Source organism: Panthera tigris, chromosome C1 (genome assembly GCF_018350195.1).
Source record: "Panthera tigris isolate Pti1 chromosome C1, P.tigris_Pti1_mat1.1, whole genome shotgun sequence".
Classification (NCBI taxonomy): domain Eukaryota; kingdom Metazoa; phylum Chordata; class Mammalia; order Carnivora; family Felidae; genus Panthera; species Panthera tigris.
In genome coordinates this window covers 213,459,753-213,482,636 of record NC_056667.1, presented here as the reverse complement: position 1 = coordinate 213,482,636, position 22,884 = coordinate 213,459,753, and the positions used below count along the sequence as shown (strand labels likewise).

General features: G+C 54.7%; 1 protein-coding gene and 1 long non-coding RNA gene across 11 annotated transcripts in view; one reads left to right on the top strand and one right to left on the bottom strand.

Annotated features, from left to right (window-relative positions):
• Window positions 1-22,883, bottom strand: part of MROH2A (maestro heat like repeat family member 2A) — a 44,559-nt gene extending 21,676 nt beyond the window's left edge. For 5 of the 7 annotated variants that reach the window (XM_042995717.1, XM_042995721.1, XM_042995718.1 and 2 more), the window contains exons 1-19: window positions 22,462-22,883; window positions 21,806-21,904; window positions 21,389-21,573; window positions 16,762-16,893; window positions 16,311-16,473; window positions 14,086-14,184; window positions 13,137-13,288; window positions 12,521-12,664; window positions 10,502-10,594; window positions 10,190-10,268; window positions 9,929-10,042; window positions 7,172-7,248; window positions 6,106-6,225; window positions 5,694-5,804; window positions 4,750-4,897; window positions 3,944-3,984; window positions 3,355-3,496; window positions 3,117-3,169; window positions 2,571-2,678 (exon numbers count right to left, since the gene is read on the bottom strand). In XM_042995717.1, the coding sequence (XP_042851651.1) occupies window positions 2,571-2,678; window positions 3,117-3,169; window positions 3,355-3,496; window positions 3,944-3,984; window positions 4,750-4,897; window positions 5,694-5,804; window positions 6,106-6,225; window positions 7,172-7,248; window positions 9,929-10,042; window positions 10,190-10,268; window positions 10,502-10,594; window positions 12,521-12,664; window positions 13,137-13,288; window positions 14,086-14,184; window positions 16,311-16,473; window positions 16,762-16,893; window positions 21,389-21,573; window positions 21,806-21,904; window positions 22,462-22,504 (2,103 nt within the window). In that variant the 5' untranslated portion in view covers window positions 22,505-22,883. The remainder of the gene's footprint in view (window positions 1-2,570; window positions 2,679-3,116; window positions 3,170-3,354; window positions 3,497-3,943; window positions 3,985-4,749; window positions 4,898-5,693; window positions 5,805-6,105; window positions 6,226-7,171; window positions 7,249-9,928; window positions 10,043-10,189; window positions 10,269-10,501; window positions 10,595-12,520; window positions 12,665-13,136; window positions 13,289-14,085; window positions 14,185-16,310; window positions 16,474-16,761; window positions 16,894-21,388; window positions 21,574-21,805; window positions 21,905-22,461) is intronic. The other 2 variants (XM_042995719.1, XM_042995720.1) reach the window with 2 other exon arrangements.
• LOC122241064 lies at window positions 13,304-18,177 on the top strand. Of its 4 annotated transcripts, none has more exons than XR_006221008.1 (5): window positions 13,304-13,392; window positions 13,642-14,120; window positions 14,533-14,671; window positions 14,847-16,011; window positions 17,932-18,177. It is a non-coding gene; the product is annotated as an uncharacterized LOC122241064 (long non-coding RNA). The 4 variants fall into 4 exon arrangements; XR_006221007.1 differs by having other exon boundaries at window positions 14,847-16,016; XR_006221009.1 differs by lacking the exon at window positions 17,932-18,177 and adding an exon at window positions 17,284-17,492.
• Window position 22,884: the final 1 nt, after the last annotated feature.

Sequence of the window (22,884 nt, the reverse complement as noted above, 5' to 3'; positions counted from 1 at the left end):
AGTCCGTGGGTTCGAGCCCCGGCTTGGGCTCTGTGCCGACAGCTCAGAGCCTGAAGCCTGCGTCAGATTCTGTGTCTCCCTCTCGCTCTGCCCCTCCCCCACTCACGCTCTGTCTATCTCTCTCAAAAATAAATAAACATTAAAAAATTTTTTTAATAAAAAGGATATCTGCCCTTAAATTGACATCAGATAAGACCTTACACCTGCAAATTTATGTTTAGCTATAGAAGACTATCTGTAAGATATACTTGTTTTTTGTTATTTTACATACGCCCCTACAAAGGCTATCTATTTGGATAAACATAATTTTTGGCTGACACCTGTAAAACCTTTTCTCAGACATCTTCATTGAGATATAATCCACATACCATAAAATCAACCCATTTAAGGTTTACAAATTTAACGGTATATTCACAAAGTTGGGTAACTATCATCACAATCTAAATTTAGAACATTTTTGTCACCCCCCCCCCCCCAAAGAAAATCCCTTGCCCATTAGCATCGCTGGACATTCCCTGCAGCTTCTGGAAACCACAGATCTACTTTCCATCCCTAAAAAGATGCCTATTCTGGACATTTCAAGTAAACAGGATCATATAATATGTGGTCACTTGCATTCCTTTGCATCTGGCTTCTGTCACTTAGCATAATGTCTTCAAGGGTCATCCTTTCTGTACCATAAATCAGTACTTCGTTCCTTTTAATAGATGAACAACATTCCATTGTATGGATAGACCATGTTTTGTTTTTTCTTTCATCCACTAGTGGACATTTGGGTTGCTTCTGTGGTTGGCTGTATGAATCACACTATGAACATTTATGTATAGTTTTTGTGCGGATGTATGTTTCCACTTCTCCTGAGCATGTACAACTAGGAGTAGAATTCCTAGGTCATATGGTAACCCTATATTTAACATTTCAAGGAAATGACAGACAGGTTTTCAGAGCCGCTGCCCCATTTTCCATTCATACCAACAATATTTGAGTGTTCAAATCTCTCCACATTCTTACCAATGCTTCTTGTTGTCTGTCTTTTTTCTTATAGTCATCCGAGTGGGTGTGAAGTAGTATGTCCTTATGGTTTTGACTTGTGTTTTCCCTAATGGGAATAATCTCGAGCATTTTTTCACGTACTTATTCACTCTGCATGTACCTTCTTTGAAGACATGTCTGTTCATATCATTCGCCCATTTCTCAACTGGCCTGTCTTTTTGTTATTGAGTTATAAGAGTTCTTTATATATCCTAGATACAAATCCCTTATTAAGAACTTAATCTGAAAATATTTTCTTTCATTCTTGGGGCTGTCTTTGCACTTTCTTGATGGTTTGATTTTCAACATAAGAGTTTTTAGTTCTGATGATGTCCGACTTAATCTATTTTTCTGTCATCACTTGGGCCTTTAGTGTATCTATCTAAGAAGGCCGTGCCCAAAATCAGTTGACAGTAAATAAGGTTTATTTCTACACTCTCGATTCTATTACCTCACTCTGTCTGCCCATCCTTATGCCAGCACTGCATTGTCTTGTTCACTGCAGTGGTGTGTAAGAAGTGTTGAAATTGCAACATTTGAGCCCTCCAGCTTTTGTCTTTCTTTTAATCATAATTATGTTGGCTATTCTGGGCCCCCTGTATTCCCACATGACTTTTAGGAGTAGCTTGTCAATCTCTGAAGAAAGAAAGAAGAAGGAAAGAAGGAAGGAAAGAAAGAAAGAAAGAAAGAAAGAAAGAAAGAAAGAAAGAAAGAAAGAAGAAAGAAAAGAAAAGAAAAAAGAAAAAGAAAGAAAGAAAGAAAGAAAAGAGAAAAGAATAGAAAAGTAAAAGAAAAGAAAAGAGAAGAAAAGAAAAGAAAAGCCAGCTGGGTTTATGACAGGAATCACAATGAACACGTAGATAGATTTGGGGAGTGTGCCATCTTAACTATCTCATCTTCCAGGCCATGAACACGGGATCCTCTCTGTTGATTGAGACCTTCTCTGATTTCTCTCAACTATGTTCACAGTTTTGTAAAAACCTTTTTACAACAAAATACACATACGTGGTCATGAGCCAGTAGCTGGATGAGTCGGATGTGTGGAATAACATCCGGCAATCTACCGGTGGGGGTGGGGACAGTTGGGAGTCCAGCTCTAAACCCAGCCTGCCCACTCTTTCTTCCTTTGTCCCCCTCCCGGCCTCATCTTCACAGCCGAGCTAGAATTCAGCCACCCCTTTAGCCTTCCGTGGCTCAATGTCACCCTCACCATTTTCACTATTTCCCAAAACCTGCTCACACATCTCAGCCCTTGCCTGTTGGACTCTGCTAGGAGACCACTTCAGGTGGAAAGTGAAATGAAGGGTGGGGAAGATGGCGACTGGAGAGGAGGCCCCAGCTTCAGCAATGCAGGCTTTCAAAGAAAAACAACACACAGCAAGAAACAAAAACCCACTGACTTAAGCCACCCACCTCTCCTCCCAGAACCCTGTGGACAGCTGCAGGGACAGCTGGGCTCACCCACAGGGCAGGACTCCATCCCACTGTCCCTGGTGTCCCCTCCCTGTCTGAACTGTCTTGATGCTGTGAGGACAAACCTTCTCCAGGGAGGGGCTGTCAAAACTTTCGATCTGGTTGTTCAGCTCTTTGCTCAGACGCAAGCTCCAGTTGGAACCTCGAGTCTTCTTAAGGGAGTTTCTCAGAAACTGAGGAGACAGAAGATGTAGGTGGGCGGTGCCCAAGGACCCCAGTCCTGTCCTCTCCCAGGCTGCGGGAGGGCTGTGTGACCTTGAGTGGTGACTCACCCTCTCTGGCCCCCTTCTCCAATCTCCAGACTGCTCGACCCTTCAAACCCTGATCCCGTGAGCCTGGGGAACAGCTGTGGCTTTGATGCTGGAGGGAGGAGGGTCACCGCGTGCTGCTTTCCTGAACACACGGTTCCCCAAGTTGGAAGGCTCTCTGTTCTCCCCTGCTTGCAGACACAGCCTTGGACGTGCCTGGTGCTCCCCAAGTCTTCTCGGACAGAAGGAGAATGTGTCCTCCAAGGACTCCTAAACTCCCCATGCCGACCCCACCGAGGGCCCTCCCGTGCACCCTTCCCCTTTCTCCTGGCTTGACCTCAGCAAGCTGGATCATGTCCTCACCTGAATTAGCTTGTCCTCCCAGGTCTTCTGATTCCAAGTAAACTCAGTATGTTCTGCAGAAAGAAGGCCCACCTGTGTTACTTTCTCCCGCTGCTTCCTTCTGGGGACCCCTTCGTGGGTCAGGCACTCGAAGCCCTCCACGGATGGGCTCAGCACATGCTGTCGTCCCCTCCCCACTTCAAGCCAGGTGATTAGTACGCCAGCAGGCACGCGGGGAGGGGGCCCCCGGGCGCCTCACCTTCCAGGTACTTGACCAGCAGCGGGATCTCCAGCTCCCACATGTCAGCCATGGCGGGCGCGATGCTCCGGCTCAGGGTCCTTAGGAGGTTGAGCATGGCTATCCCACGGCCCTCCCCCTTGTAGGGGGATGACATCAGCACCTGGGTGGGGGACGCCCAGATGCCAGTGGGGCAGGGCAGCCCCCCACCCAGGCACTTTGTTCCCAGAAAGAAGAGGGGCAAGATCATGGGCTTTCTCCCCACCCCAGGCTTCTGCAGAGCGTGGATTAATGCCCAGAGTCAACATAAGGAGCAGAACGCGTGCGTGCAAGGCCCCCAGGGGCAGGCGGGCCCTTGGCAGTGTTCTGGGGATGTGCTGGGGCTGCTCAGAGGCTGAGCAGAGGAATGTGGGAGCACGTTCCCACCAGGTTCCTGGGCATCCGAGCACACAGCCCCTGCCACATGTACCCAAGAGGAATCAAAGGGACCCGGAAAGCTCTGTCCTGCCAAGTGTCTAGCTCCCTCCTCCCTTGGGGGATCTTTCAAGAGAGAGATGTCACGGGCCCTGGCCTCAGTCTGCCCAGGGCACAGCCTGGGTGAGCCACTCACCAGGAGACGGGCTAGCAGTTTCTGGGGCGCGGGCAGATCCACTGAGGAAGAAGGAGATGTGACCCTGCTGAAGCTGCCCGGCTGATACTGGGACACACCCCATGCTCCCATGCCCCTGTGCCCCTGAGAAGGGCTTTGCCCTAGAAGGTACTTTCCTGAACCGTCCCATTGCCCCCAGAACAGAGGATGGGTTGACACAGGGACCAGTGATAGGTCCATAAATAACATCATTTTAATTGGTTGATCCTAGGAAGAAGGGAGAATTGCGCTTTGCGCTGGGGCTTAGAAGACATCGGGGGCGGGGGCAGCTAGTCCAGAGCCCAGGGGAGGTCATGAAGAAGACCCTTCACCATTTGCCATCCCTGGCTCCTAAAGGGCTCCTAAAATCACACCCACCTCCAGCAACGCCCATCCAGCAAAGCCCCAGCCCCACGAGAACAGCCCCCTTGGAATAGCAGTGTCACTCCACCCTTAGGTGGGGCCAGTCACTTCTTGGAGAGTCTGACATGGACAGTGCTGCACTGGGGTTACAGACGACTCCCATGGGACCCAGACAAGTCACATGTGGAGAAAGCCTGAGCCTCCATGGGTGAGGTCCTGGGAGGGGTGCAGGGGGAGGGGATGTGAGGAATGACCCGCCAAAGGAAGCTGGCTCCATTTCAACCCCTCCTCAGATATGCTAAGGGCCTCCGGCCTGGCTGTTTGGACTCCTAGACGCTTCCTGGAAAACGGGGAGAGGACACACTCGGAGACACGGAGTGACTGGCCCGCCCAAGCCCCCCAGCCAGCGCAGGGACGCTGCCCACCGTGCCTGCTCTTGCTGGCCACGCTGGCCTCCACATCCTTGGTGTGCGGCTGGCGTTCCGCCAGGTTTGTGAGACTGATGCAGATGGGAGTCAAGGCCTCGGTGTGATCTGTCTCCACGATGTAGCACAGGAGCCGCAGCCAGAACTCCTGGGTTGGGGGCAGAGGGGCAGGATCGGCGGCGGCATCCGTGGCCACACGAGATCCGTCAGGCCCGCCCCACGGTGCCGGCCTGTGAGTCCAGGACTGGCTCTAAGCAGGTGCTCCCTGGGCTGTAGCCACCGTGAATCTTCTCACTCTCTCTGTTATTCAGATAAGCTGCCCCCGGCCAGGGAGCGTCCAGCCCAGAGTCTCACAGAGTGGACAAGGATTCCCTCCTGATGCTATCGTGGTAAATTTTTTCCTACTTTTTGCCAAATCACACTGTATCGCAATGAAAAGTTGACACCCTCGTTTCCCTCTTAAGCTTGTGACCTCCTTGGGGTTACACGGAGCCCTCGCAGTATAAGCCTTCGTGTCTTCACGTGCTAGGAACTCACTGGATGCTTGTGCAATTAAACAATTAAAATCATATCTACACACACACACACACACACACACACACACACACACACGAACACCAGGGCTGCAGGGGCTTTAAGGTAATAGACACATTTCTGGCAATAAGCCAACGGATACCTATTGAGGCCCTCTGCGTGCCAAGCACTGCCTTAGTGTCTGGGGGGCTAAGCTCCCACCAAGGACCCAGCTCTGGAACTGGACCTTCAAGGACAAGAGCTCGGGTCGTGGGAAGATGGAGGCCCTCCGGGCCCCCCAGGCAGCGGGACTGGGAGAAGAAACAACACAGAGCTCTGGGCATGCGTCATTGCCCTGTCCGCCCCCTCCACTCCGAGCCTGGTGTGGGACCCACACAAGTCAAGCTGTCGGCTGCAGGGTGACCACTCACATTGGTCATCCCACTGACGGATGAGGTTATGATCCGCACGGTGTCCATGGTGACTTTGTGGACCATCTTCTCCTCCAGGTCCCTCTGATAAAAGCTCTCCCGGCGATTTGTCTGGAAGGCAGAACCGAGGGGTCCCTGCTCGCGGGCGGGTGCCCTGCAGCCTTCGGTGTGGCCTCCTCACCCCCGTGAGGCTCCACGCCCCGGAACCGGGTCTCCAGGGTTTTCTGGATTCCCTGCCTGGCGTGACTGCTCACACCTTTACCTACGGCTCACTGCGTCTCTGTGCCTGTGTCATGAACGCAGACTCACGCAGGTTCGAGCACAGATACACGGGGCGGATTCTTGCCTCAGTGCTTCGGCAGCCGCTTCCAAGGCCCGGCTGCGCCATGGTCTACGTATCAGGGCCACTCACCAGTTTATAGGTGGATAGAGTCAGCTGCACAGACACGTACTTCAGGCCCCAGCCTCTGATCCTGTCCTGGTAGCCAGACAGAGCCAACTGGCCGATGATGCGGAGAATAGCCATCCTTACCTGTGGGGACGGGCAGCAGACAAGCGGGGGACTGGGATGGGCTCCGAGGGAGAAGGGCTCAGCATCTGACGCCGAATCCCGTGATCTGAGACGGCCAGGAATTGGGGGTGCTCTGGGCAGGAAGGAGCCTCAGGGGCTACCACCCACTCTGCCCCCCACCCCCTGCCTCGTCCAGGGGCGCCCATCTGCAGCAGGCCCACCCAGGAGCCCTATCTGAGCCTTCCAGAGACAGGAAACACACTCCCTTCTAGACAGGCTACTCCCTTCTCAGGCAGCCCTGGAGGGGACAGCCTGACTCTTATCCTGGGCCCGCCCAGGCTTGGGCTCACGTTTGCAAAACGCTACGTGGGGGCAGCACAGAACAAACCTGTTCTCTCTTCCCTTGACGGCCTCCACATTTTGAGAACAGCGCGGCCTAAATCTCCAGCCCAAATCCCACCCCACCCCCCCAGGCCCTCTAGACCCTCGCCCTCCTGGACCCACGACCAGAACTGAAGCTACATTCCAAGGTGGCCGTGGCTACAGTGGAGACTGGACTGTGGGGTTTTGGGGGCCTTTATTTGGAGGGCGCAAGGTGTGCGTCTTTCGAATTTCAAGTTGCTTTCTTCAAGTGCAGTAAAGGCTACACAAAACCCTCAGGCGGCCACGCAGCTCTGGATGACGCAGGATTCACCCAGCCTCTCCTCTGTCCAGGGTGCTGGCTGGGCCCCTTCATCGGGCAACTCCAGGTCCTTGAGGAGAGCTGTGGTCCTGCTCCCGTGGGCCTCACACTCCTCCAGCCCTACTCGGTGCTGGCCAGGAAGCTAGGTTTTCCATCAAAGTGCCTCCAGCAGGCCGCCCTCCCCACAGAGCTGGAGAGGAGTGAAGGCCGCCCACCGGACTTCCCTCCGCCGCCCCCTCAGAGTGCCCCGAGCCCCATCCCCTTCCGGGTGTCTGCCCCCGTTACCTTGAAGCGGGTGTCAGAGAGGGTGGTCTTGACCACCCGGATGGCCAGGTAGATGGTCCTGACATTCATTCTGGGCTCTGAAAGAGGAACACCAGCCTGGAGGGCCACCGGCCTCAGAGCTGGGCTCTGAGGCGATGCCCGGGACTCCCAGCGAGACCCCCAGAGCAGCAGGCCTGCCCCCCACCTTCTACCAGGAGCCAGGCATCAGCTGGCTCGTCCACGTCACGCCTCCTGAGAGCCTCCGACTCCCACCGCGGCTCGGGGCCGCCTCCCTCAGAGGCCTCGCTGGCCACCTCCCTGTCCTCTCAATGTCTGTCCCACCCCACCCGGTGCCAGGGGAGAGCATGGCTTTTATGCCTCACAGCTTGGCCTCTGCTTTGTGATTCTCATGGAACCCAGCCGGGCCCTCCTTGAGGTGAGAGCCCCACCTACTATCACTTTAGCACCTTCAGGTGGGCACATGGTGGGCTGGGCACACGGTGGGCACGCATAGACCGTTAAGCACAGCAGGGCAGAGCCCGGGCTCTGGTACCAGGCTGCCTGGGTTCAGACCCTGTGTCTGCCACAACGTAGCTATGTGACCGCAGGTGAATTCCTCAGCCCCCTGTGCCTCAGTTTCCCTACCTTTAAAATGTGGATAACAACAGTACCTCTCTCACAGAGCTTCTGTGAGCAGTAATGACAGCGCTTGGCACACAAGAAGTGCTTTGGAAGCGTTTGTTAGTCATAGAATTGCGGACAGCCGATTGGGGGAGAAGGAAGATTGACAGAGGTAAGAAAGAGGGGCGCCTGGGTGCCTCAGTTGGTTAAGCATCTGACTCTTCACACCGGCTCAGGCCGTGATCTCGCTGTCGTGGGATCGAGCCCCGCAGTGAGCTCTGTGCGGACAGCATGGAGCCTGCTTGGGATTCTCTCTCTCCCTCTCTCTCTGCCCCTCCCCCTGCCAAAATAAATAAATCAACTTAAACAAAAGAGAGAGAGAGAGAGAGAGAGAGAGAGGTAAGAGAGCCATGAGAAGATTCCGGAGAGGTCCAGTGTGGACAGAATTGCAGTCGGGTGCTCGGGCTCACAGTACACACAAGGCTACATGTTACTACAAGTCAATGCTGGTGGACAAGTAGCGGGCAACCAGGCACTAAGAGAGCAGGTTCCAATTTTGAGTTTTTATCTGCAAAATAGAAACTTTTTTTCTGATTTTAAGAATAATGTGTGTTCATTGCGAAATTAAACTAAAAGGTAACCGCTCAACAGTTTGTGTCCTTCTACACTCACTCAGGCAAAGCTAAGCATATAGATTTCTTGCAAGTAATCAAGATCATGTAACACCCCACCCCCCACACCATACTATCACCCTTAATACAGAGAGGGCTTCTTTCCCATGAAAAAATACAGATTGCCTATATCCTTTAAGGTTGAGTAATATTCCACTATGTGTATATACTATTCTTCATTCCAGAAATTCCCTATAGAAAAACATTTAGGTTGTTTCTAATGTTTTGCTTGTATGCACGACGTGGTAATGAACGTCATTGTCCAGTTACCTTCGGGCAATTATATCCTTCAGACAATTGTCAAGAAGCTGGACTGTTGAGCCCAAGTTTTGGTCCCTAACCAACTGAACATCCAGAATGCTTTATCAACTTACACAAGAAGCTAGTTTCTTTTTTTTTTTTTTCTAGCACAGGGATTAGCAAAGTATAACCCGCAGGCTGAATCCAGATCAAAGCCCATTTTTGTAAATAAAGTTTTATTGGAACATAGCCCCACTGTGCAGTTTATGACTGCTTTTACACAGCTGAGTAACTGTCACAGAGACCATATGGCCTATAAAGCTGAAAGTATTTTTACTATCAGGCCTTTTACAAAAAAATGGTGAGGCCAACTCTAGTCATTATGATCTCTGTCCATCAGATAAATCTGCATTTTTTTTTTAAGAGGAAGTTTCACTGTCAGCAGAACGTGCTTCATATAAAGTTGCCCAGTCTGTGCACTGCACAGGGCACTCAGCTGAAGGACTGAACAGGAGTGGCCATGCTCTTCTCACCAAATCATGAACCTGCCGGGCCACGTGCTCCCAGCAAGGGATGTCTTGTCCCGGTTCACACAGAGGCACTGTCTGAGCTGCTGCCTCAGCTGGGGAGAGTATTCCCCTTTTGATAACAGGGCCAGGGTTCTAGTTTGGGCTTAGGGATTCAGAATCAGGAGTTTCGACTATGATTGGGCATTGGGACAGTGGGGCTTTAGGGCTATGCCTACATGACATAACTAGGCCTTACATAAAGCCTTTGATTTAGTTTTGGGGGGGTAGTTCTAAGATTCAGATTAAAAGTTGGAGGGGTGCCTGGGTGGCTCAGTCGGTTGGTTAAGCGTCCGACTTCGGCTCAGGTCATGATCTCACGGTCCGTGACTTCGAGCCCCGTGTCGGGCTCTGTGCTGTGCTGACAGCTCGGAGCCCAGAGCCTGCTTCTCTCTGCCCCTCCCCCACTCACGCTCTGTCTATCAAGAAATGAATAAACGTTAAAAAAAAAAAGTTGGAAATTCAGACTCAGGTGGAAGCCGGGATTCAGGGTTTGCGGACACAGCTGGGGGTGGGGGTCACGGTGCTGGTTAGGTTCAAGCACAGAAAATGCGAGGCAACAGACAGCCATGACCCCTTGGCCCAGCCAGCGATGTCAACAAAAGAGGAAATGACCGAGTTCCAGATATGTGTGAGACCCGCTTCCCCTGACTCCCGCCCCACCTCCTGGTCCTGCTCACCAGCTGCGCTCACTACTGCCCTAATCAGGGTCAATGTCCCCACGCGGATGGCCTCTTGGCTCATCTCCATCTGACCGAGGAAGAATTTCATCAGCTCCTTGGGGTAGGACCGGGCTGCACGGGGGAAGGCTGCCTTAGTCATACGCCCCCTGGGCCAGACAGATGGAGCCAGAGGAGGCAGCCCTGGGGGGCGGGGACTCCCAGGGGGGGCAGGGACTCCCCCCCCCAATCAGGCTCACAGGGGACCTGGGGGAGCCTCACCGAGGGCTATGAAGCAGTGTACGATCTCCGCCAGGTTTTGGCTGCTGTACTGCTGCTGGGCAGGAGCCTTGGCACACACCTGGGGAGGGGGCGTGCAGGGAGGGTGGTGAGACGACAAGCAGAGGCGGGATGCAAGTACGGGGCGGCCCGGCCGTGGCAGAGCTGCGTGGGCAACCAATGCCTCCCAGCCCCCGTGGGATACGGGAGCCAGATGAACGAGATGGGGGCTCCACAGCCACACCACCCGCCACCGCCCACTCCCCACGGCAGCACCCCGAGAATGCTGGTGCCCCGCCAAGCTCGCGGCCTCACCTGGATGTGCAGTTCCGTGAAAATGGTGTGTAGTTGCATTTGGGGGACGGGGGTGTTGGTGGTGACGGACGTTTCCAGGATCTGCCTCAAGACCTGCAATGAACGGGCCGATGATTCAGGGTCAGTGAACTCTGGACTCTTGTGGCTCAGAGGGGCCCATCAGCCGGCGGTATCAGCATCCCCCCTGGGAGCTGGCGAGAAACGCAGAGGATGTGGAGAAACGGGGACCCTCTTGTACCATTGGTGGGAATGCAAACTGGTGCAGCCGCTCTGGAAAACAGTGTGGAGGTTCCTCAAAAAATTAAAAATAGAACTACCCCATGACCCAGCAGTAGCACTGCTAGGAATTTCCCCAAGAGATACAGGAGTGCTGATGCATAGGGGCACCTGTACCCCAATGTTTACAGCAGCACTCTCAACAATAGCCAAATTATGGAAAGAGCCTAAAAGTCCATCAACTGATGAACGGATAAAGAAATTGTGGTTTATATACACAATGGAATACTACGTGGCAATGAGAAAGAATGAAATATGGCCTTTTGTAGCAACATGGATGGAACTGGAGAGTGTGATGCTAAGTGAAATAAGCCATACAGAGAAAGACAGATACCATATGGTTTCACTCTTATGTGGATCCCGAGAAACTTAACAGAAGATCATGGGGGAGGGGAAGGGCGAAAAAAAGTTACAGAGGGGGAAGGAGGCAAACCATAAGAGACTCTTAAATACTGAGAACAAACTGAGGGTTGATGGGGGGCGGGTGATGGGTATTGAGGAGGGCACCTGTTGGGATGAGCACTGGGTATTGTATGGAAACCAATTCGACAATAAATTTCATAAAAAGAAAAAAGAAAGAAAAAGAAAGAAATGCACTCTCTCAGGCTGCATTTGATGCAGCCTGAGATTTGATGAATCCGATCCTGCATTGTCAACAAGCCCCCAAGCTATTCCCAGGCACAGTGATGCTTGGAAAGTGCTGTGCTAAGCCCCTGAGCATGGCATTCAAGGCCCTCTTCCCCTTTCTCCCCTATCCACCTGGCAGCGAATCTCATTCTTCAGCCAGAGTGATCGAAGGACGGCCCCCTAAATCTATCGTATTAATTTCTGCTCTTTGCTTTTGTAGCTGAGGACCACGCCTCTGCTGTAGGTGAGTGACACAGCCCAGGTCACGCCTTCACTCAGAACCCTGCCAAGGCTCCATCCCACACAGGTTACGGGCTATCGTGGGTTAAAGGGTCTCCCGAAAATTCATGTGCACCCGGAGCCTCAGAATGTGACTTTATTTGAAAATGAGGCTTTCCAGGGGCACCTGGGTGGCTCAGGCGGTCAAGGGTCCAGCTTCGGCTCCGGTCATGATCTCACGGTTTGTGAGTTCGAGCCCCACGTCGGGCTCTGTGCCGACAGCTGGGAGCCCGGAGCCTGCTTCAGATTCTGTGTCTCCCTCTCTCTCTCTCTGTCTGTCCCCCGCTCGTGCTCTGTCTCTGTCTCCCAAAAGTAAACATTAACAAAATTAAAAGAAAAAAGAAAATGAGGCTTTCCAGATGTCATGAGGTAAGGGCCTCAGATGAAATGAACCATCCTGGATTTAAGATGGGTCTGAAGTCCAACAACTGGCATCCTTATAAGAAGAGGGGAGGACGCGGAGAAGAGAGCACGTGAAGAGAGGGGGACGACGGAAGGCTGCAGCCACCAGCCAAGCAACGCGTGGGGCCCCCGGAAGCCGGAAGAGGCAGCCAAAGGATTCCTCTCCAGGGCCTTCGGGAGGAGCGCCCCTGGAACGTGAGGCTGCCTTTCTGTGACTTGGAGCCGCCCACCCTGTGGTTCTCCTACGGCAGCCCCAGGAAACTAACACGCAGCCTCACCGCAGCCTCCAAGACCCTTTGGGATCTCGTCCCTTCCACCTGGAACAGCAGTGTTTGTTTCTCAAAAATCCAGTGAGCGCGGAGCCCCGGCTTCTACTCAGGTGACACTCCCCCTGCCGACGCGGGACCCAGAGGAGCCAAGCCTGCAGCCTCTCACCTGCGTGATGAACAGGGCCTCCAGGCCGCCCCGGTATTCCGCCAGCAGCAGGGGGATGTAGTCGTACAACTGATTCCGAAGGTCGTCGTTGGGCAGGAGGAGGGTCAGCATGGGCTTCAGGGACTTGATGACCCCCAGCTTCACCTACCACAGGAGCCCGGGAGCCCCAGCGAGGCCCAGTGAGGTCACCCCATCCGGAGAGTCCAGGGCACGTGACAGAGAGGGCCTTGGGAGTAGTCGGGGCCCCACCCAAGACCCCACGGGCAGGCGACGAGCCCGGACTGTCCCTGCGAGTCCCAGCTCTGTCACTTGGGAGAACCTGTCTGAGCGCCTGAGTTTCCTCGTTTGTAAACCGGTCCTACGGCACAGCTCCTCTAGGTAAAACGCACCGTAACAGGGACCCTCCTCCAGCAACTCCTGGGGTCTTTCTCAAGCCAGGCCCCCCGGGGCCCCAGGGCCCGTGCAGGTCAGCTCCTCCATTGATCGGGTCACCGTCTCTCCGGGTTCTGAGAACGAGGCTGGACCCAGTGGTCTCTCAGCCCTCCTTAGCCACACAGGCTGGGGAGCCAGGACCTGGGGGGGACCACAGGACCCCCTTGAGAGGGGTGCTTCTCACCTCAGGGTTGTGGTTCCTTAGCCACACGGTCACGAAATAGCGATACATCGGGAACAGCTTCATGGCAAACTGATCTTCCGTCATCACAGGGTACACACTGTCCTCCAGATGCCGCAGGTAAAACTGGACCGTCTCACAGAAGGTCTCCATGGCTACGGAGCAGGGTGGGGGCGGTGAGCCCTGAGGGGCAGCAGCGGACGAGGTCTCCCCGGGCCACCTCCCTCCAGAAGCGTCGGCACACTTCTGTAACCAGCAGGTGAGCGAGATGGCCTCAGACAGCCTAGAAAATGCCTCTCTTCAGCCCGTGCTCTCTGCCTTCCAATTTTTATAAGCTTTCTACCTGTGTGTGTGTGTGTGGGGGGGGGGTGTTAAGCCTACGGGTGTGTCCAGACCCCAGTCCTTGAGATTCACATACAGGGGTCAAGGGTAGGATATGACTCCTTACTCACAGCCCGAGGATTGTCCCACAGAGGGCAGTGAGCACATTTTGTCTTATTCTTCTCAGGTACCAGGGATTTGGGACCCCCCCGAAACACTTAAGAAATCAAAACCTGGGGCAAGGAGATCAGACCATAAAGAGCATCCGAGACCAGCCCTGGTCGGGCCCAACATAGAGCCATGTTCCCTGGTTCCCTCTCCTGTGAAATCCCGTCGTCCTCCTGAAACGCTCGAAACAGAGCCGGGTAAACTGAGTCACAGAGACAACTTCCTCCCGCTAAGCCGTGTTCCCTTGAAAGCACCGGCCACAGTTCCACCGCCTGTGCCCCCCACCCCCCCGAGAGCCGATCGGGGCCACACGAAGCAGGAGATTGGACAAATGCTCGGGAATAAGTGAACAACCTACCTCCTGTTCAGCAAACCCCTCCAACCGCTTGCCCGGGGCCCTCGTCCAGCCCCCTGGCCGGGCCCCACCGGCGGGCCCCACCGGCGGGCCCCACCAGGCACGTACCACTGCAGATCACCTGGCACATCTTGGCTTCATTGGTGAGCCTCAGCATCGTGAATATGGTGGCCAGGGTGATGCCCATGTATGGCATGAATTCAAACACTGTGCAGCGGGACGAGAGGTGGCAGGGAGTCGGGGGCGGGTCAGTAGGGACAGGGCAGAGGACAAGCCCGCTTCCTGCCCCCTCCCGCCCCCACGGGGCCCGGCGTGCGGCTGAGGCCACAGGATAAAGTGTGGAAGTCAGTGGGAGGTGAAAGGAACAAACCGGAAACAAGCGAAGGGGGAGGAAGCAGGAAAGGAAGGAGACCGGGGACAGGGAGACAGAAGGAGGAGGAGGAGGAGGAGGGGGAGACAGAACCATAGGGAGGAGCGGGCAGAGCAGAAAGTCAGGGAGGGGAGACTGAGCGTGGCTCCTGGATAGATGCCTGGCTCTTTACGTGTCCCACCAAGGTCCTTGGATGAACAAAGACACAGGGAGACAGGCAGCAAGCAAGAGAGACCAGAAGAAGGCAACAGGCGGGCAGAGAGAGGAAGGAAACCGAGGGACGCTGGGGGCAGAGAAGAGGCGTTGTTGGGGGAAAGGGAACAGGTGACAGAGCCACCCTCCCCTCCAAGCCTGGCCCCTCCAGCGGCCGTCTCAGAGCAGCTAGTCCCCTGTCCCCCGCCCCACTCTCTCCACCCACCCGGCCCCACCTGACCAGAGCCCCTGCAAAACGGGACACGCTGGCCCCCGGGCCCTTCCTGAGCCACCGCCCTTCTCGCAGGTTCCACACCACCGCCACCCTGTCCCCGTCTCCCTGCCAACTCTCTTCCTGACGTGGGGTTTCTCCGAGCTGGGTTCTGCCCGCCTCCTCTCCTCTGTCTGCATCTGTGGGCGTGGACGGCTTTGAGCACCACCCACACGCCAAAGACCCTGGGAGGAAGGCCCCCCACACCTGCCCTCGGACCCGACTCCGCATCCACGCATCAGCTGGCCACCTGACCCCGCCCCCTCGAAAGTCCCACAGGAATGTGAACTCAGTGCACCTGCCCGGCAGCCAGCTGCTCACGCCTGAAGCTCGGAGTCTTCCTTGGCTCCTCTTTTTTTTCCTTCACCTCCAGCACAGAACTCATCAGCAAGTCCCATCAGTCGGAGCCCCATTCATCTCTCCCGTCTGCGCACCCCTCGCCAGCTTGGCCCCAGCCTCAGCCACCATCGCCTCTCACGTACACACCTCTCATCCCTTCTCCACCCACACAACAGCTAGAATGTTCCTCCTGGAACCTGCGTGTCACAAGGCAACCCTGCAGCTTTCCAGGGCTCTCAAGTAAGGTCCAGACTCTACCACACCCACCAGGCCCTGCCAGTCTCTCCAACCCTACTTTCCACCATCTGCCCTCCCCCTAACGACAGCCACAGTGACCTCTCAGTCCTTCAGAGAAGCTGAGCCTTTCCCTGCCTCAGGGCCTTTGCACATGACGTTCTCCGTGCAGAACGCCCTCCCGCATCTGGTTCTTCACCATCGTCTCGTCCTTTCGGGTCACAGCTGAAATGTCGCTACCCCAGTGAGGGCCCCACAGAGGTGAGGGCCCCTCCCTCCTGATCTCAAACAGCCACCAGGCTGTTCTCGTCACACCACGTGTCATCTCATATGATGATGGCCGATTTTCTTGTTTACTTGTTTACCGTCCTTTATGGAGGCGGGACCGAGCGCATTGTACTCACTGCCACTGTGCAGCGGGAGCTCAGCACCTGCTTGTGGAATGGGGGGGGGGGGGGAGGGGATAAGAAGGAAAAGAGATGCGAACACGAGAGAACGGGGCCCGAGAGGGAGAGCGGTCTGGAGAAAGAACGGCAGAGGAATGAAGAGACAGAAATGAGAGGCAGGAACACGGAATCTCGACAGCTGAGGGAGACGCGGAGACGGAAAGAAGGAATGCCAGAGGAAGGTAAGGTAAGAGGGGGGATGGTTGAAGCGGGAGACAGGGATGAAGGAGAGCTTGTGTCGGGATGAGCACTGGGCAATGCATGGAATCGTCAGGTGACTGGATGACCCTCCTGAAACTGATATTACGCTGGACTCAAAAGAAAAACTTAAAAAAATGTAAAAACTAGAAAAGAGAGAAATGGGGCTGGTCAGAGAAGAGAGAGGCAGTGACCGGGAGGGAGCGCCAGGCCGGCCTGCGGGGCCAGACACCCCCCCCCCCACCCCGCCGCCGCCCCGGGCTGAGGACCCACGTGCGCCTACCGTTGCCATTGGCCAGTTTCGCCAAGGTGACGATGACGAATTCGTCCGTGAGGTTGAGAGGCTTGAGGTGGTGCTGCAGCTCATACATGACCAAGTTGAAGTGGTTGCGGGACAAAGCCACCAGGGTGTCGCTGGCCACCTCTGCCTTCACGTAGCCCTCCACCTGCAGGGGACGGGGGAGGGACGTGTGTCTCCACCACCCGCTGGGCTGCCATGAAAACCCTCCTGCCCCACACCTGCTCCAGCTCAGGCTCCGCCTCTTCTTGCCCCCCCCCCCGCCCCCCGAGGTCACTGGACCAGAGAAGCCAAGCCTCTCCCTGCCTCAGGGCCTTTGCACATGATGTTCTCCGTGCAGAATTAAATCCTGCATCCACCCCAGGCCACCAACATCTCAGCCCCTGGGCTGGCAGGGGAGGGGGGCAGGCCACCGATGGACCCAGGGCTTCACTACCTCCAGGCTCTCCCTCATCTCCTTGGAGGCGATGGCGACCAGCCTCTGGACGCCCTGATCCTCTAGCTCCCCCTCCTGCTGGATGATCTCCTGGAGGATGTTGTAAATGTTGACTTTGCGCTGGGTGGAAATCTGGGAAACGATTACGGGCGGGCGGGAAGATCCTGGACTAGGTTGTGGCGCCTGGGATGGACCCAGCCCTGCCCCCAACACAGCCCACCATCTTCTCCCTCCACTGGCCCTCCTCCCATATACCCGTGATTGGCAAGATATGTGTATTTGATCTTTGTCCCCTTTCTGGTTTCTGGCACAGAGCTCCTAAAACCCTTGGGAGTTCCCTAAGTGATGAGAGCCCTGAAAGAGTCCTTTGTTGCCTTAATGAGGTGACTTGGAAAGCACCTAAGGATGGGGGCTGGTTGCCAGGAGAACCATCCCTTTCATTAGAGGGTCGTAACTTTCAGTCTTGGAGTGGGGGAGGGGCCGGAATCCGAATGCATTGACCACAGCCAATGATTCAATCAGCGGTGCCTCTGTAATGAGGCCTCCGTAGATCGCAGATCAGGGCTCAGCGAGCTTCCGGGCTGGCAAACAACATGGGGATTCTGGGAGAGCGGTGCACCCCAAGAAAGCACAGAACCTCCGCACCCGTTCTCCGTGGCTTCCCCTCTGCATCACCTCCATCTGGCCATTCCTGAGTTCGATCCTTTTATAATAGACTAGTAATCCAGCGAGCGGTCTGTTCCTCTGAGTTGTGTGACCCACTCTAGCAAATCAATCAAACCCAGGGAGGGAGTTCGACAGCCAGTCGGTCAGAGGCACGGGGGACAAGCAGGGGCGGGGGCAGCTTTGTGGGACTGAGCCCTTAACCTATGGGATCCGATGCTGTCTCCAGGTGGGTAGGTCAGAACTGAGCTGAACTGTGGGACACCCCACTGGTGTTTGAGAACCGCTCGGTGGCGGAGGGGGGTGGGGAACCCCACACGCATTGCAACTGGTTCCAGAATGAGTCATACCCCACCTGGCGGTTGTCCTCAAGCCGCCCAAGAGGCAGGCCCTACCGTGTTCTACCCTCAGCACCGTTCTCCGCCCTCCCCCCGTCCGACTCATCCAACTGGCCCTGGCGGTGTGGCCCGCAAATCTGTTCTCTTTTCCCTGTTCTCGGTCCGGCAGAGTCAGCAAGACAAGAGTCACATGGTCAGCGCCCCAGATTCTCCACACACTTGTCACCGGCCCACTTGAAAGCCCAAGAACGCAGTCCGCCCTGGTGGGGGAGCACTCGATGCCAAGAAATGTGCCTCTCACTCCCTTTTGATTCCTAGATAGCCTTATCGCCATCTTAAATGACCCCGTTTAAGGTAGAATTGGACAAAGAGACCGTATTCCCAGACCATGGCGATTAAAATAGCCCTTACTGAATCAGGCTTGACCAGCTGCTCTTACAGAATGAGTGTGGGCCGTTGACATGGGGGCCACGGCCCGCAAAGCCCTTGGAAAGGGGCCTCCTCTCTGTTGGGAGGGCGGCCACTTCCCAGCAGCCCCAGAGGCCTTGGAAAAGGCACCTCAAGAAGGAAGAAATTCACTCAAACTTACATGTTCACCTAGTGAAATCTGCTCCAGAGAGTCGTGGCCTTGTTTGCCTGGTGTCGCCCTAGCGAATAACCGAGGCTTCCAAACTCCAACCAGAGATTCCTCATGAAAATCCCTGGAAGTAAGAAAACTGGGGGGCCTTGGCCGTTCGGTACTGCCTGGCCCTGGACCAGTGTCCCTCAGTCTTTTTTTAGATCGTTCCCTAAAGAGCCTTCTTAGACATTTTTTCCTGATTGCACCCCTACGCATGAAGCCTTAATTCCCCGAGTATATGGCGTATCTGTTTATGTGCCTCTCTGTACTTGATACATAAAGAAGTAAGGTTTTCTTCAGCGAATCCATTTTAGCCGGGGGTAGGGGGAACAGTATCACCCCCGTGGAGAATGCATGCTCTAGATTTTCAAAGAGAACTCAAGGACACCTGTAGGCTTCATTAACACTCCTGCAGGACCTGTATAAACAGCCAGGTAAATTTTAATAAGACCAGCCTCCTCTGTGATCAAGAGGCATCTCTGGAGAATATTTATGGTCGCAAGGCAAAAACTGTCAAAGACTTGGAAAGTGACCTAAAGACAGGCACCAGAGGAGGTCTTGGGGCTGTCTGCAGCCACTCAAAGATTATGGGGCCTCAAGCGGGGGGCACCCTTGACCCCCCGTGATTGTCTAGGCTACGTTATCTGGGGACAGAAGCTCAGTCCTAGGAAACTGATACGAATGCAAATGCTTCCTCCCTGGCAACAAAAATCATTGCCGTTCCTGGCAATGTCAATGACTTTTGTCTGGTTTAACAGATTTTGACATTCTGCTGGCTCCTTCACTATTCAATGAAGAACGGAAATCTCCGGAACAGGTTAATTTCGAATGTGCCTACGTGTTTAGAGTCTATGTATTGCCACTGATTATTGACGAGGGAGCATGGGGCGAGCTGAGGACAAAGTACAGGCTGACAGCACCCTCCCCCCACCCCCGCCAGGTGGGATGCGTGTGATATTCCCCCCAGACACTCCTGGCTGCCCAAGAAGAGGGGAAAGGAAAGAAAGCAAATGGTTGACTGATGGAGATCGAGGTCACGTAGGACGGGAGTCTCCTTCAGTTTACGGATGACTTAGTAACGGCAAGAAAAAGGCAATCTTATCCAGAACCTAATCTCCAGAAACCTATAGACTCCGTTTCCTGGAGCCCTCATATGACCCTCATCGAGATGTAAGGGGGTTTAAGTGCTTGCCGTGGTGATGTGGGAAACAAAGGCAAATGAAAAATTAGATTCCCATACTGCCTACAGCCCAGTGACGAGTCCTTGAAACAGACAGAGTGACCTCCCTCTAGGAGCTCAGCTGCCTCGATGATGACACTTTGTTAAGGGTAAAAGGGAATCTTGGCTTCACGTTATCCTGAGCCCCCAGGATCCTGTAAGTCTGCTTTAACATATAAAAATTCCTTTATCTCAACTCCCCAAGATACATGCAGGCAATCATACTCCAAGCTTATGGCCCCCTGATATACATCTGAAGGGTCTCATGACTGAGGTTTTACTAAACAGTAATAAATGGCGTTTTCCTAACAGCAGCCAGCCCCTCAAGGACCTGGAAACCTTGCTTCAAAATTCCTTAGAGACTTACACTGTCCCCAACCCCCTCCCAACCTGAGGTATATAATGAGTTATCTGTCACAACCCAACGCAGCTCTTTCTGCCCACGGGTCCTGTCCCTGTGCTTTAATAAAATCACCTTTCTGCACCAAAGACGTCTTGAAGAATTCTTTCTTGGCCATCGGCTCTGCACCCCCCATCACCCCAAAACCCCATCAATTATGGCCTGGGTGTTAACCATGCTCTTAAATGTTTTATATCTCCCGACACCTCGGGGCCTCGATGACCCTGGAGAGCCCACCCCTCCCAGGCTTAGCCAGTTACTACCAAGAGCAAACAGCTCCCCAGGGAGCATGCTTTTCAAATGCAAACCGCCAGTCCAAAGCCGGTACCATCCACCTGCTCTCCCACTGGGAGCCACTATCCACCTGCCCCTAATGACCCTAGGGCCACATGCCAGACAACCAGGGACAGCCCCGATACCCAGAGCCTGCTGAAATTGTTCACACTAGCCCATCTTCAGCCTGCTCACCCCGCCTGCCCCACCCCCCTCCCCCCACCAGAGACCACAATATAGACTCTTGCCCCCATTCCCTCCTCGCTCCCTCTGTTTCCTGGCCAACCCTGGTGCTTGCTCATGTGGCCCTGCATGATATGGCCTGTCCCCTCCCCCCCACCCCCCCCCCCCGCACCTCCTAATAAACCCACATTTTAAAAGTCTATTACAAAACCCTTTGCCTGTCTTTGCTCCTCACAGCTGCCACCCATCTTTCTACAAAATCAAGCTTTCTCTAAAGAATTCCTACAAAGATCTCCCGCACTTCCCAGCCCCAAAGGCTACAGGACAGTCTAAACTCCAGCAGTTCTCAAAGTGTGGTCTCCAGACCAGCAGCCTCAGCATCACCTGGGAAGGTGTTAGAAATGCTGATTCTCAGGCCAGCCCCACAGACCTACTGAATCAGTAACTCTCAGGGCAGGGCCCAACAATCTGGGTCTTAACAAGCTCTCCAGGGGACCCTGATGCTCTGCCCCAAACTCTGCCCTGTCTTGCCTACCGCGATTTCCCGTCACACCGCCCATCACTCCCTCCTACGCCCTCCACCCCACTCCTGTTCCTGGCTAAGCAGTCTCCAGGCTGGCCCAGCACCACTTTGCACCCAGTTCTGCTACGTCTTGGCTGCCCCAGGTCTACCTGCTTCACTCCTTCAACATCTTTGTGACTACGTTCGTGAGCCCTAGGACAAGGGCTCCCCAACCCACCGTGTCAGAATAAGTCAACTTTTTAAAAATTACCAAAGCCCCAGGCTCCCATGGGTCCTGTGAGTCAAAGCCTCACGGTCTTGCCCATGTCTGTGCCCCAGCACCCAGCCCTATGCCTGCGATGGTCAGTAATGTGTGCTGACCCACGGGTGGCTGGGCTCCGAGGCGGGGCCGGGGGCCAGCGGGCCCTACCTCGGGCACCTGCAGGCAACGGATGAGAGCGTTGATCACCGCGGAGGGCTCCGTGGTGGCCTTCTCCGTGATTATCACCGAGGCCAGCATCTTCCGCATGTCAGGACCTGCCCCCCCAGCAGTGTCCGTCTTTGCTGACCCGCTGTCCATGATGTTGAGGAGGTTTGTGACTTGTTGGAAAGTACCTGAGACAAGGTGGTGCAGGGGTGCCCGCTGAGGTGGCCGTCACGGGAAGTGCTCCCGCGCCCAGGCCCTCCCGACGCGGCCAGGGAAGCCATGCTCTTGCCACGATTGGGCGGGGCCTCCCTGTCCTCGTGCAGACAGAGAAACCGAGACCTAGGCTGGGACACGCCCTCAAGGAGTCAATGGCCAGGACTGGACAGGACAGGAATGCAGGGGTGGGGCCGACTTTCTTACCTCCGTCGTCGTCTGGCTCCAGGGGTTCCGGGTCCTCCGTTTCCTCTGCTGGGCCCTCGTCTGAGCCTACCACTCCTTCCGTCATCTCCTCCACAAGCTCTTCGGAGACAAGATTTGTAAAATCGTTGGTGTATCAACACAACCCAAGAGACCACCCCCCCCGCCAAGAGTCACACCCTGCATAACCCTCTCCCCTTCGGTGTGGGCAGAACCAGGACTTGGCTAGACCCGTGTTCTAACCAGTAGACCGAGGCCAAGGTGACAGGAAGCCACTCCCAGGGTCGTGTGCTCTCATAGCAGCCTCTGTGTCCTAGGGATGGGAGAGGGAGTCTCACGCTAGCCTTGAAGTTAACGGCGTGGCCTAAACTGCCTGTGGAAGGGACCCTGTGGCAAGAAGCTGAGGACATCAGTCCTCCAACCCCATAAGCTTGGAAGAGAACTAAGCTCCGGAAAGGATGTGTCTGCGCCAACATGAAGGCAGCCTGTGAGACCCCCCCCGACTCCGGATCCCCAGAAACCGTGCGATGATAGACGGGTGTTGTTTTAAGCCACTGAGTTGATGCCATTTATCACACAGCAGTGACTAACTTGGTTAAGAAGGGCCCTTCCTCTCTCTTCTCTCCACACCGAACACTAACGATTAATGAGAAACCCACCTCCGCCGTCCTCGTTGCTCCTCTCAAGGAGCTCTCGTGACATCAGCAGCTTCTCAAGGGTTGACCAACAACACAGATGTCAAAATGGAGGACTGAAGGCTCCCAGATCCGTTCGCCCCCTGACCAGAGTTCCCCAAGCCTGAAACTCCACGGGCTCTTCACCGTCCTGAGCTCTTTCCCTCCTGGGAATCTGTTGAAGAGCTACTCTGGGACTTAACTACTGACCTTTCCTCGGAGTCCCCTCCTGGTTGGGACAAAAATGCACCACAAGGAGAGGATGCCTAATACACATCAAAGGTAATGTGGACAAGGGCAGGTGGGTCGTCAAGGAAGTGGGACGGTTGGCTTCTCAGACGTAATGTGGATGAGGAAGAGGTCTCCTGGCAGGGTGGGAGGGTTTCACTAGAACCATCACCGTTAGGT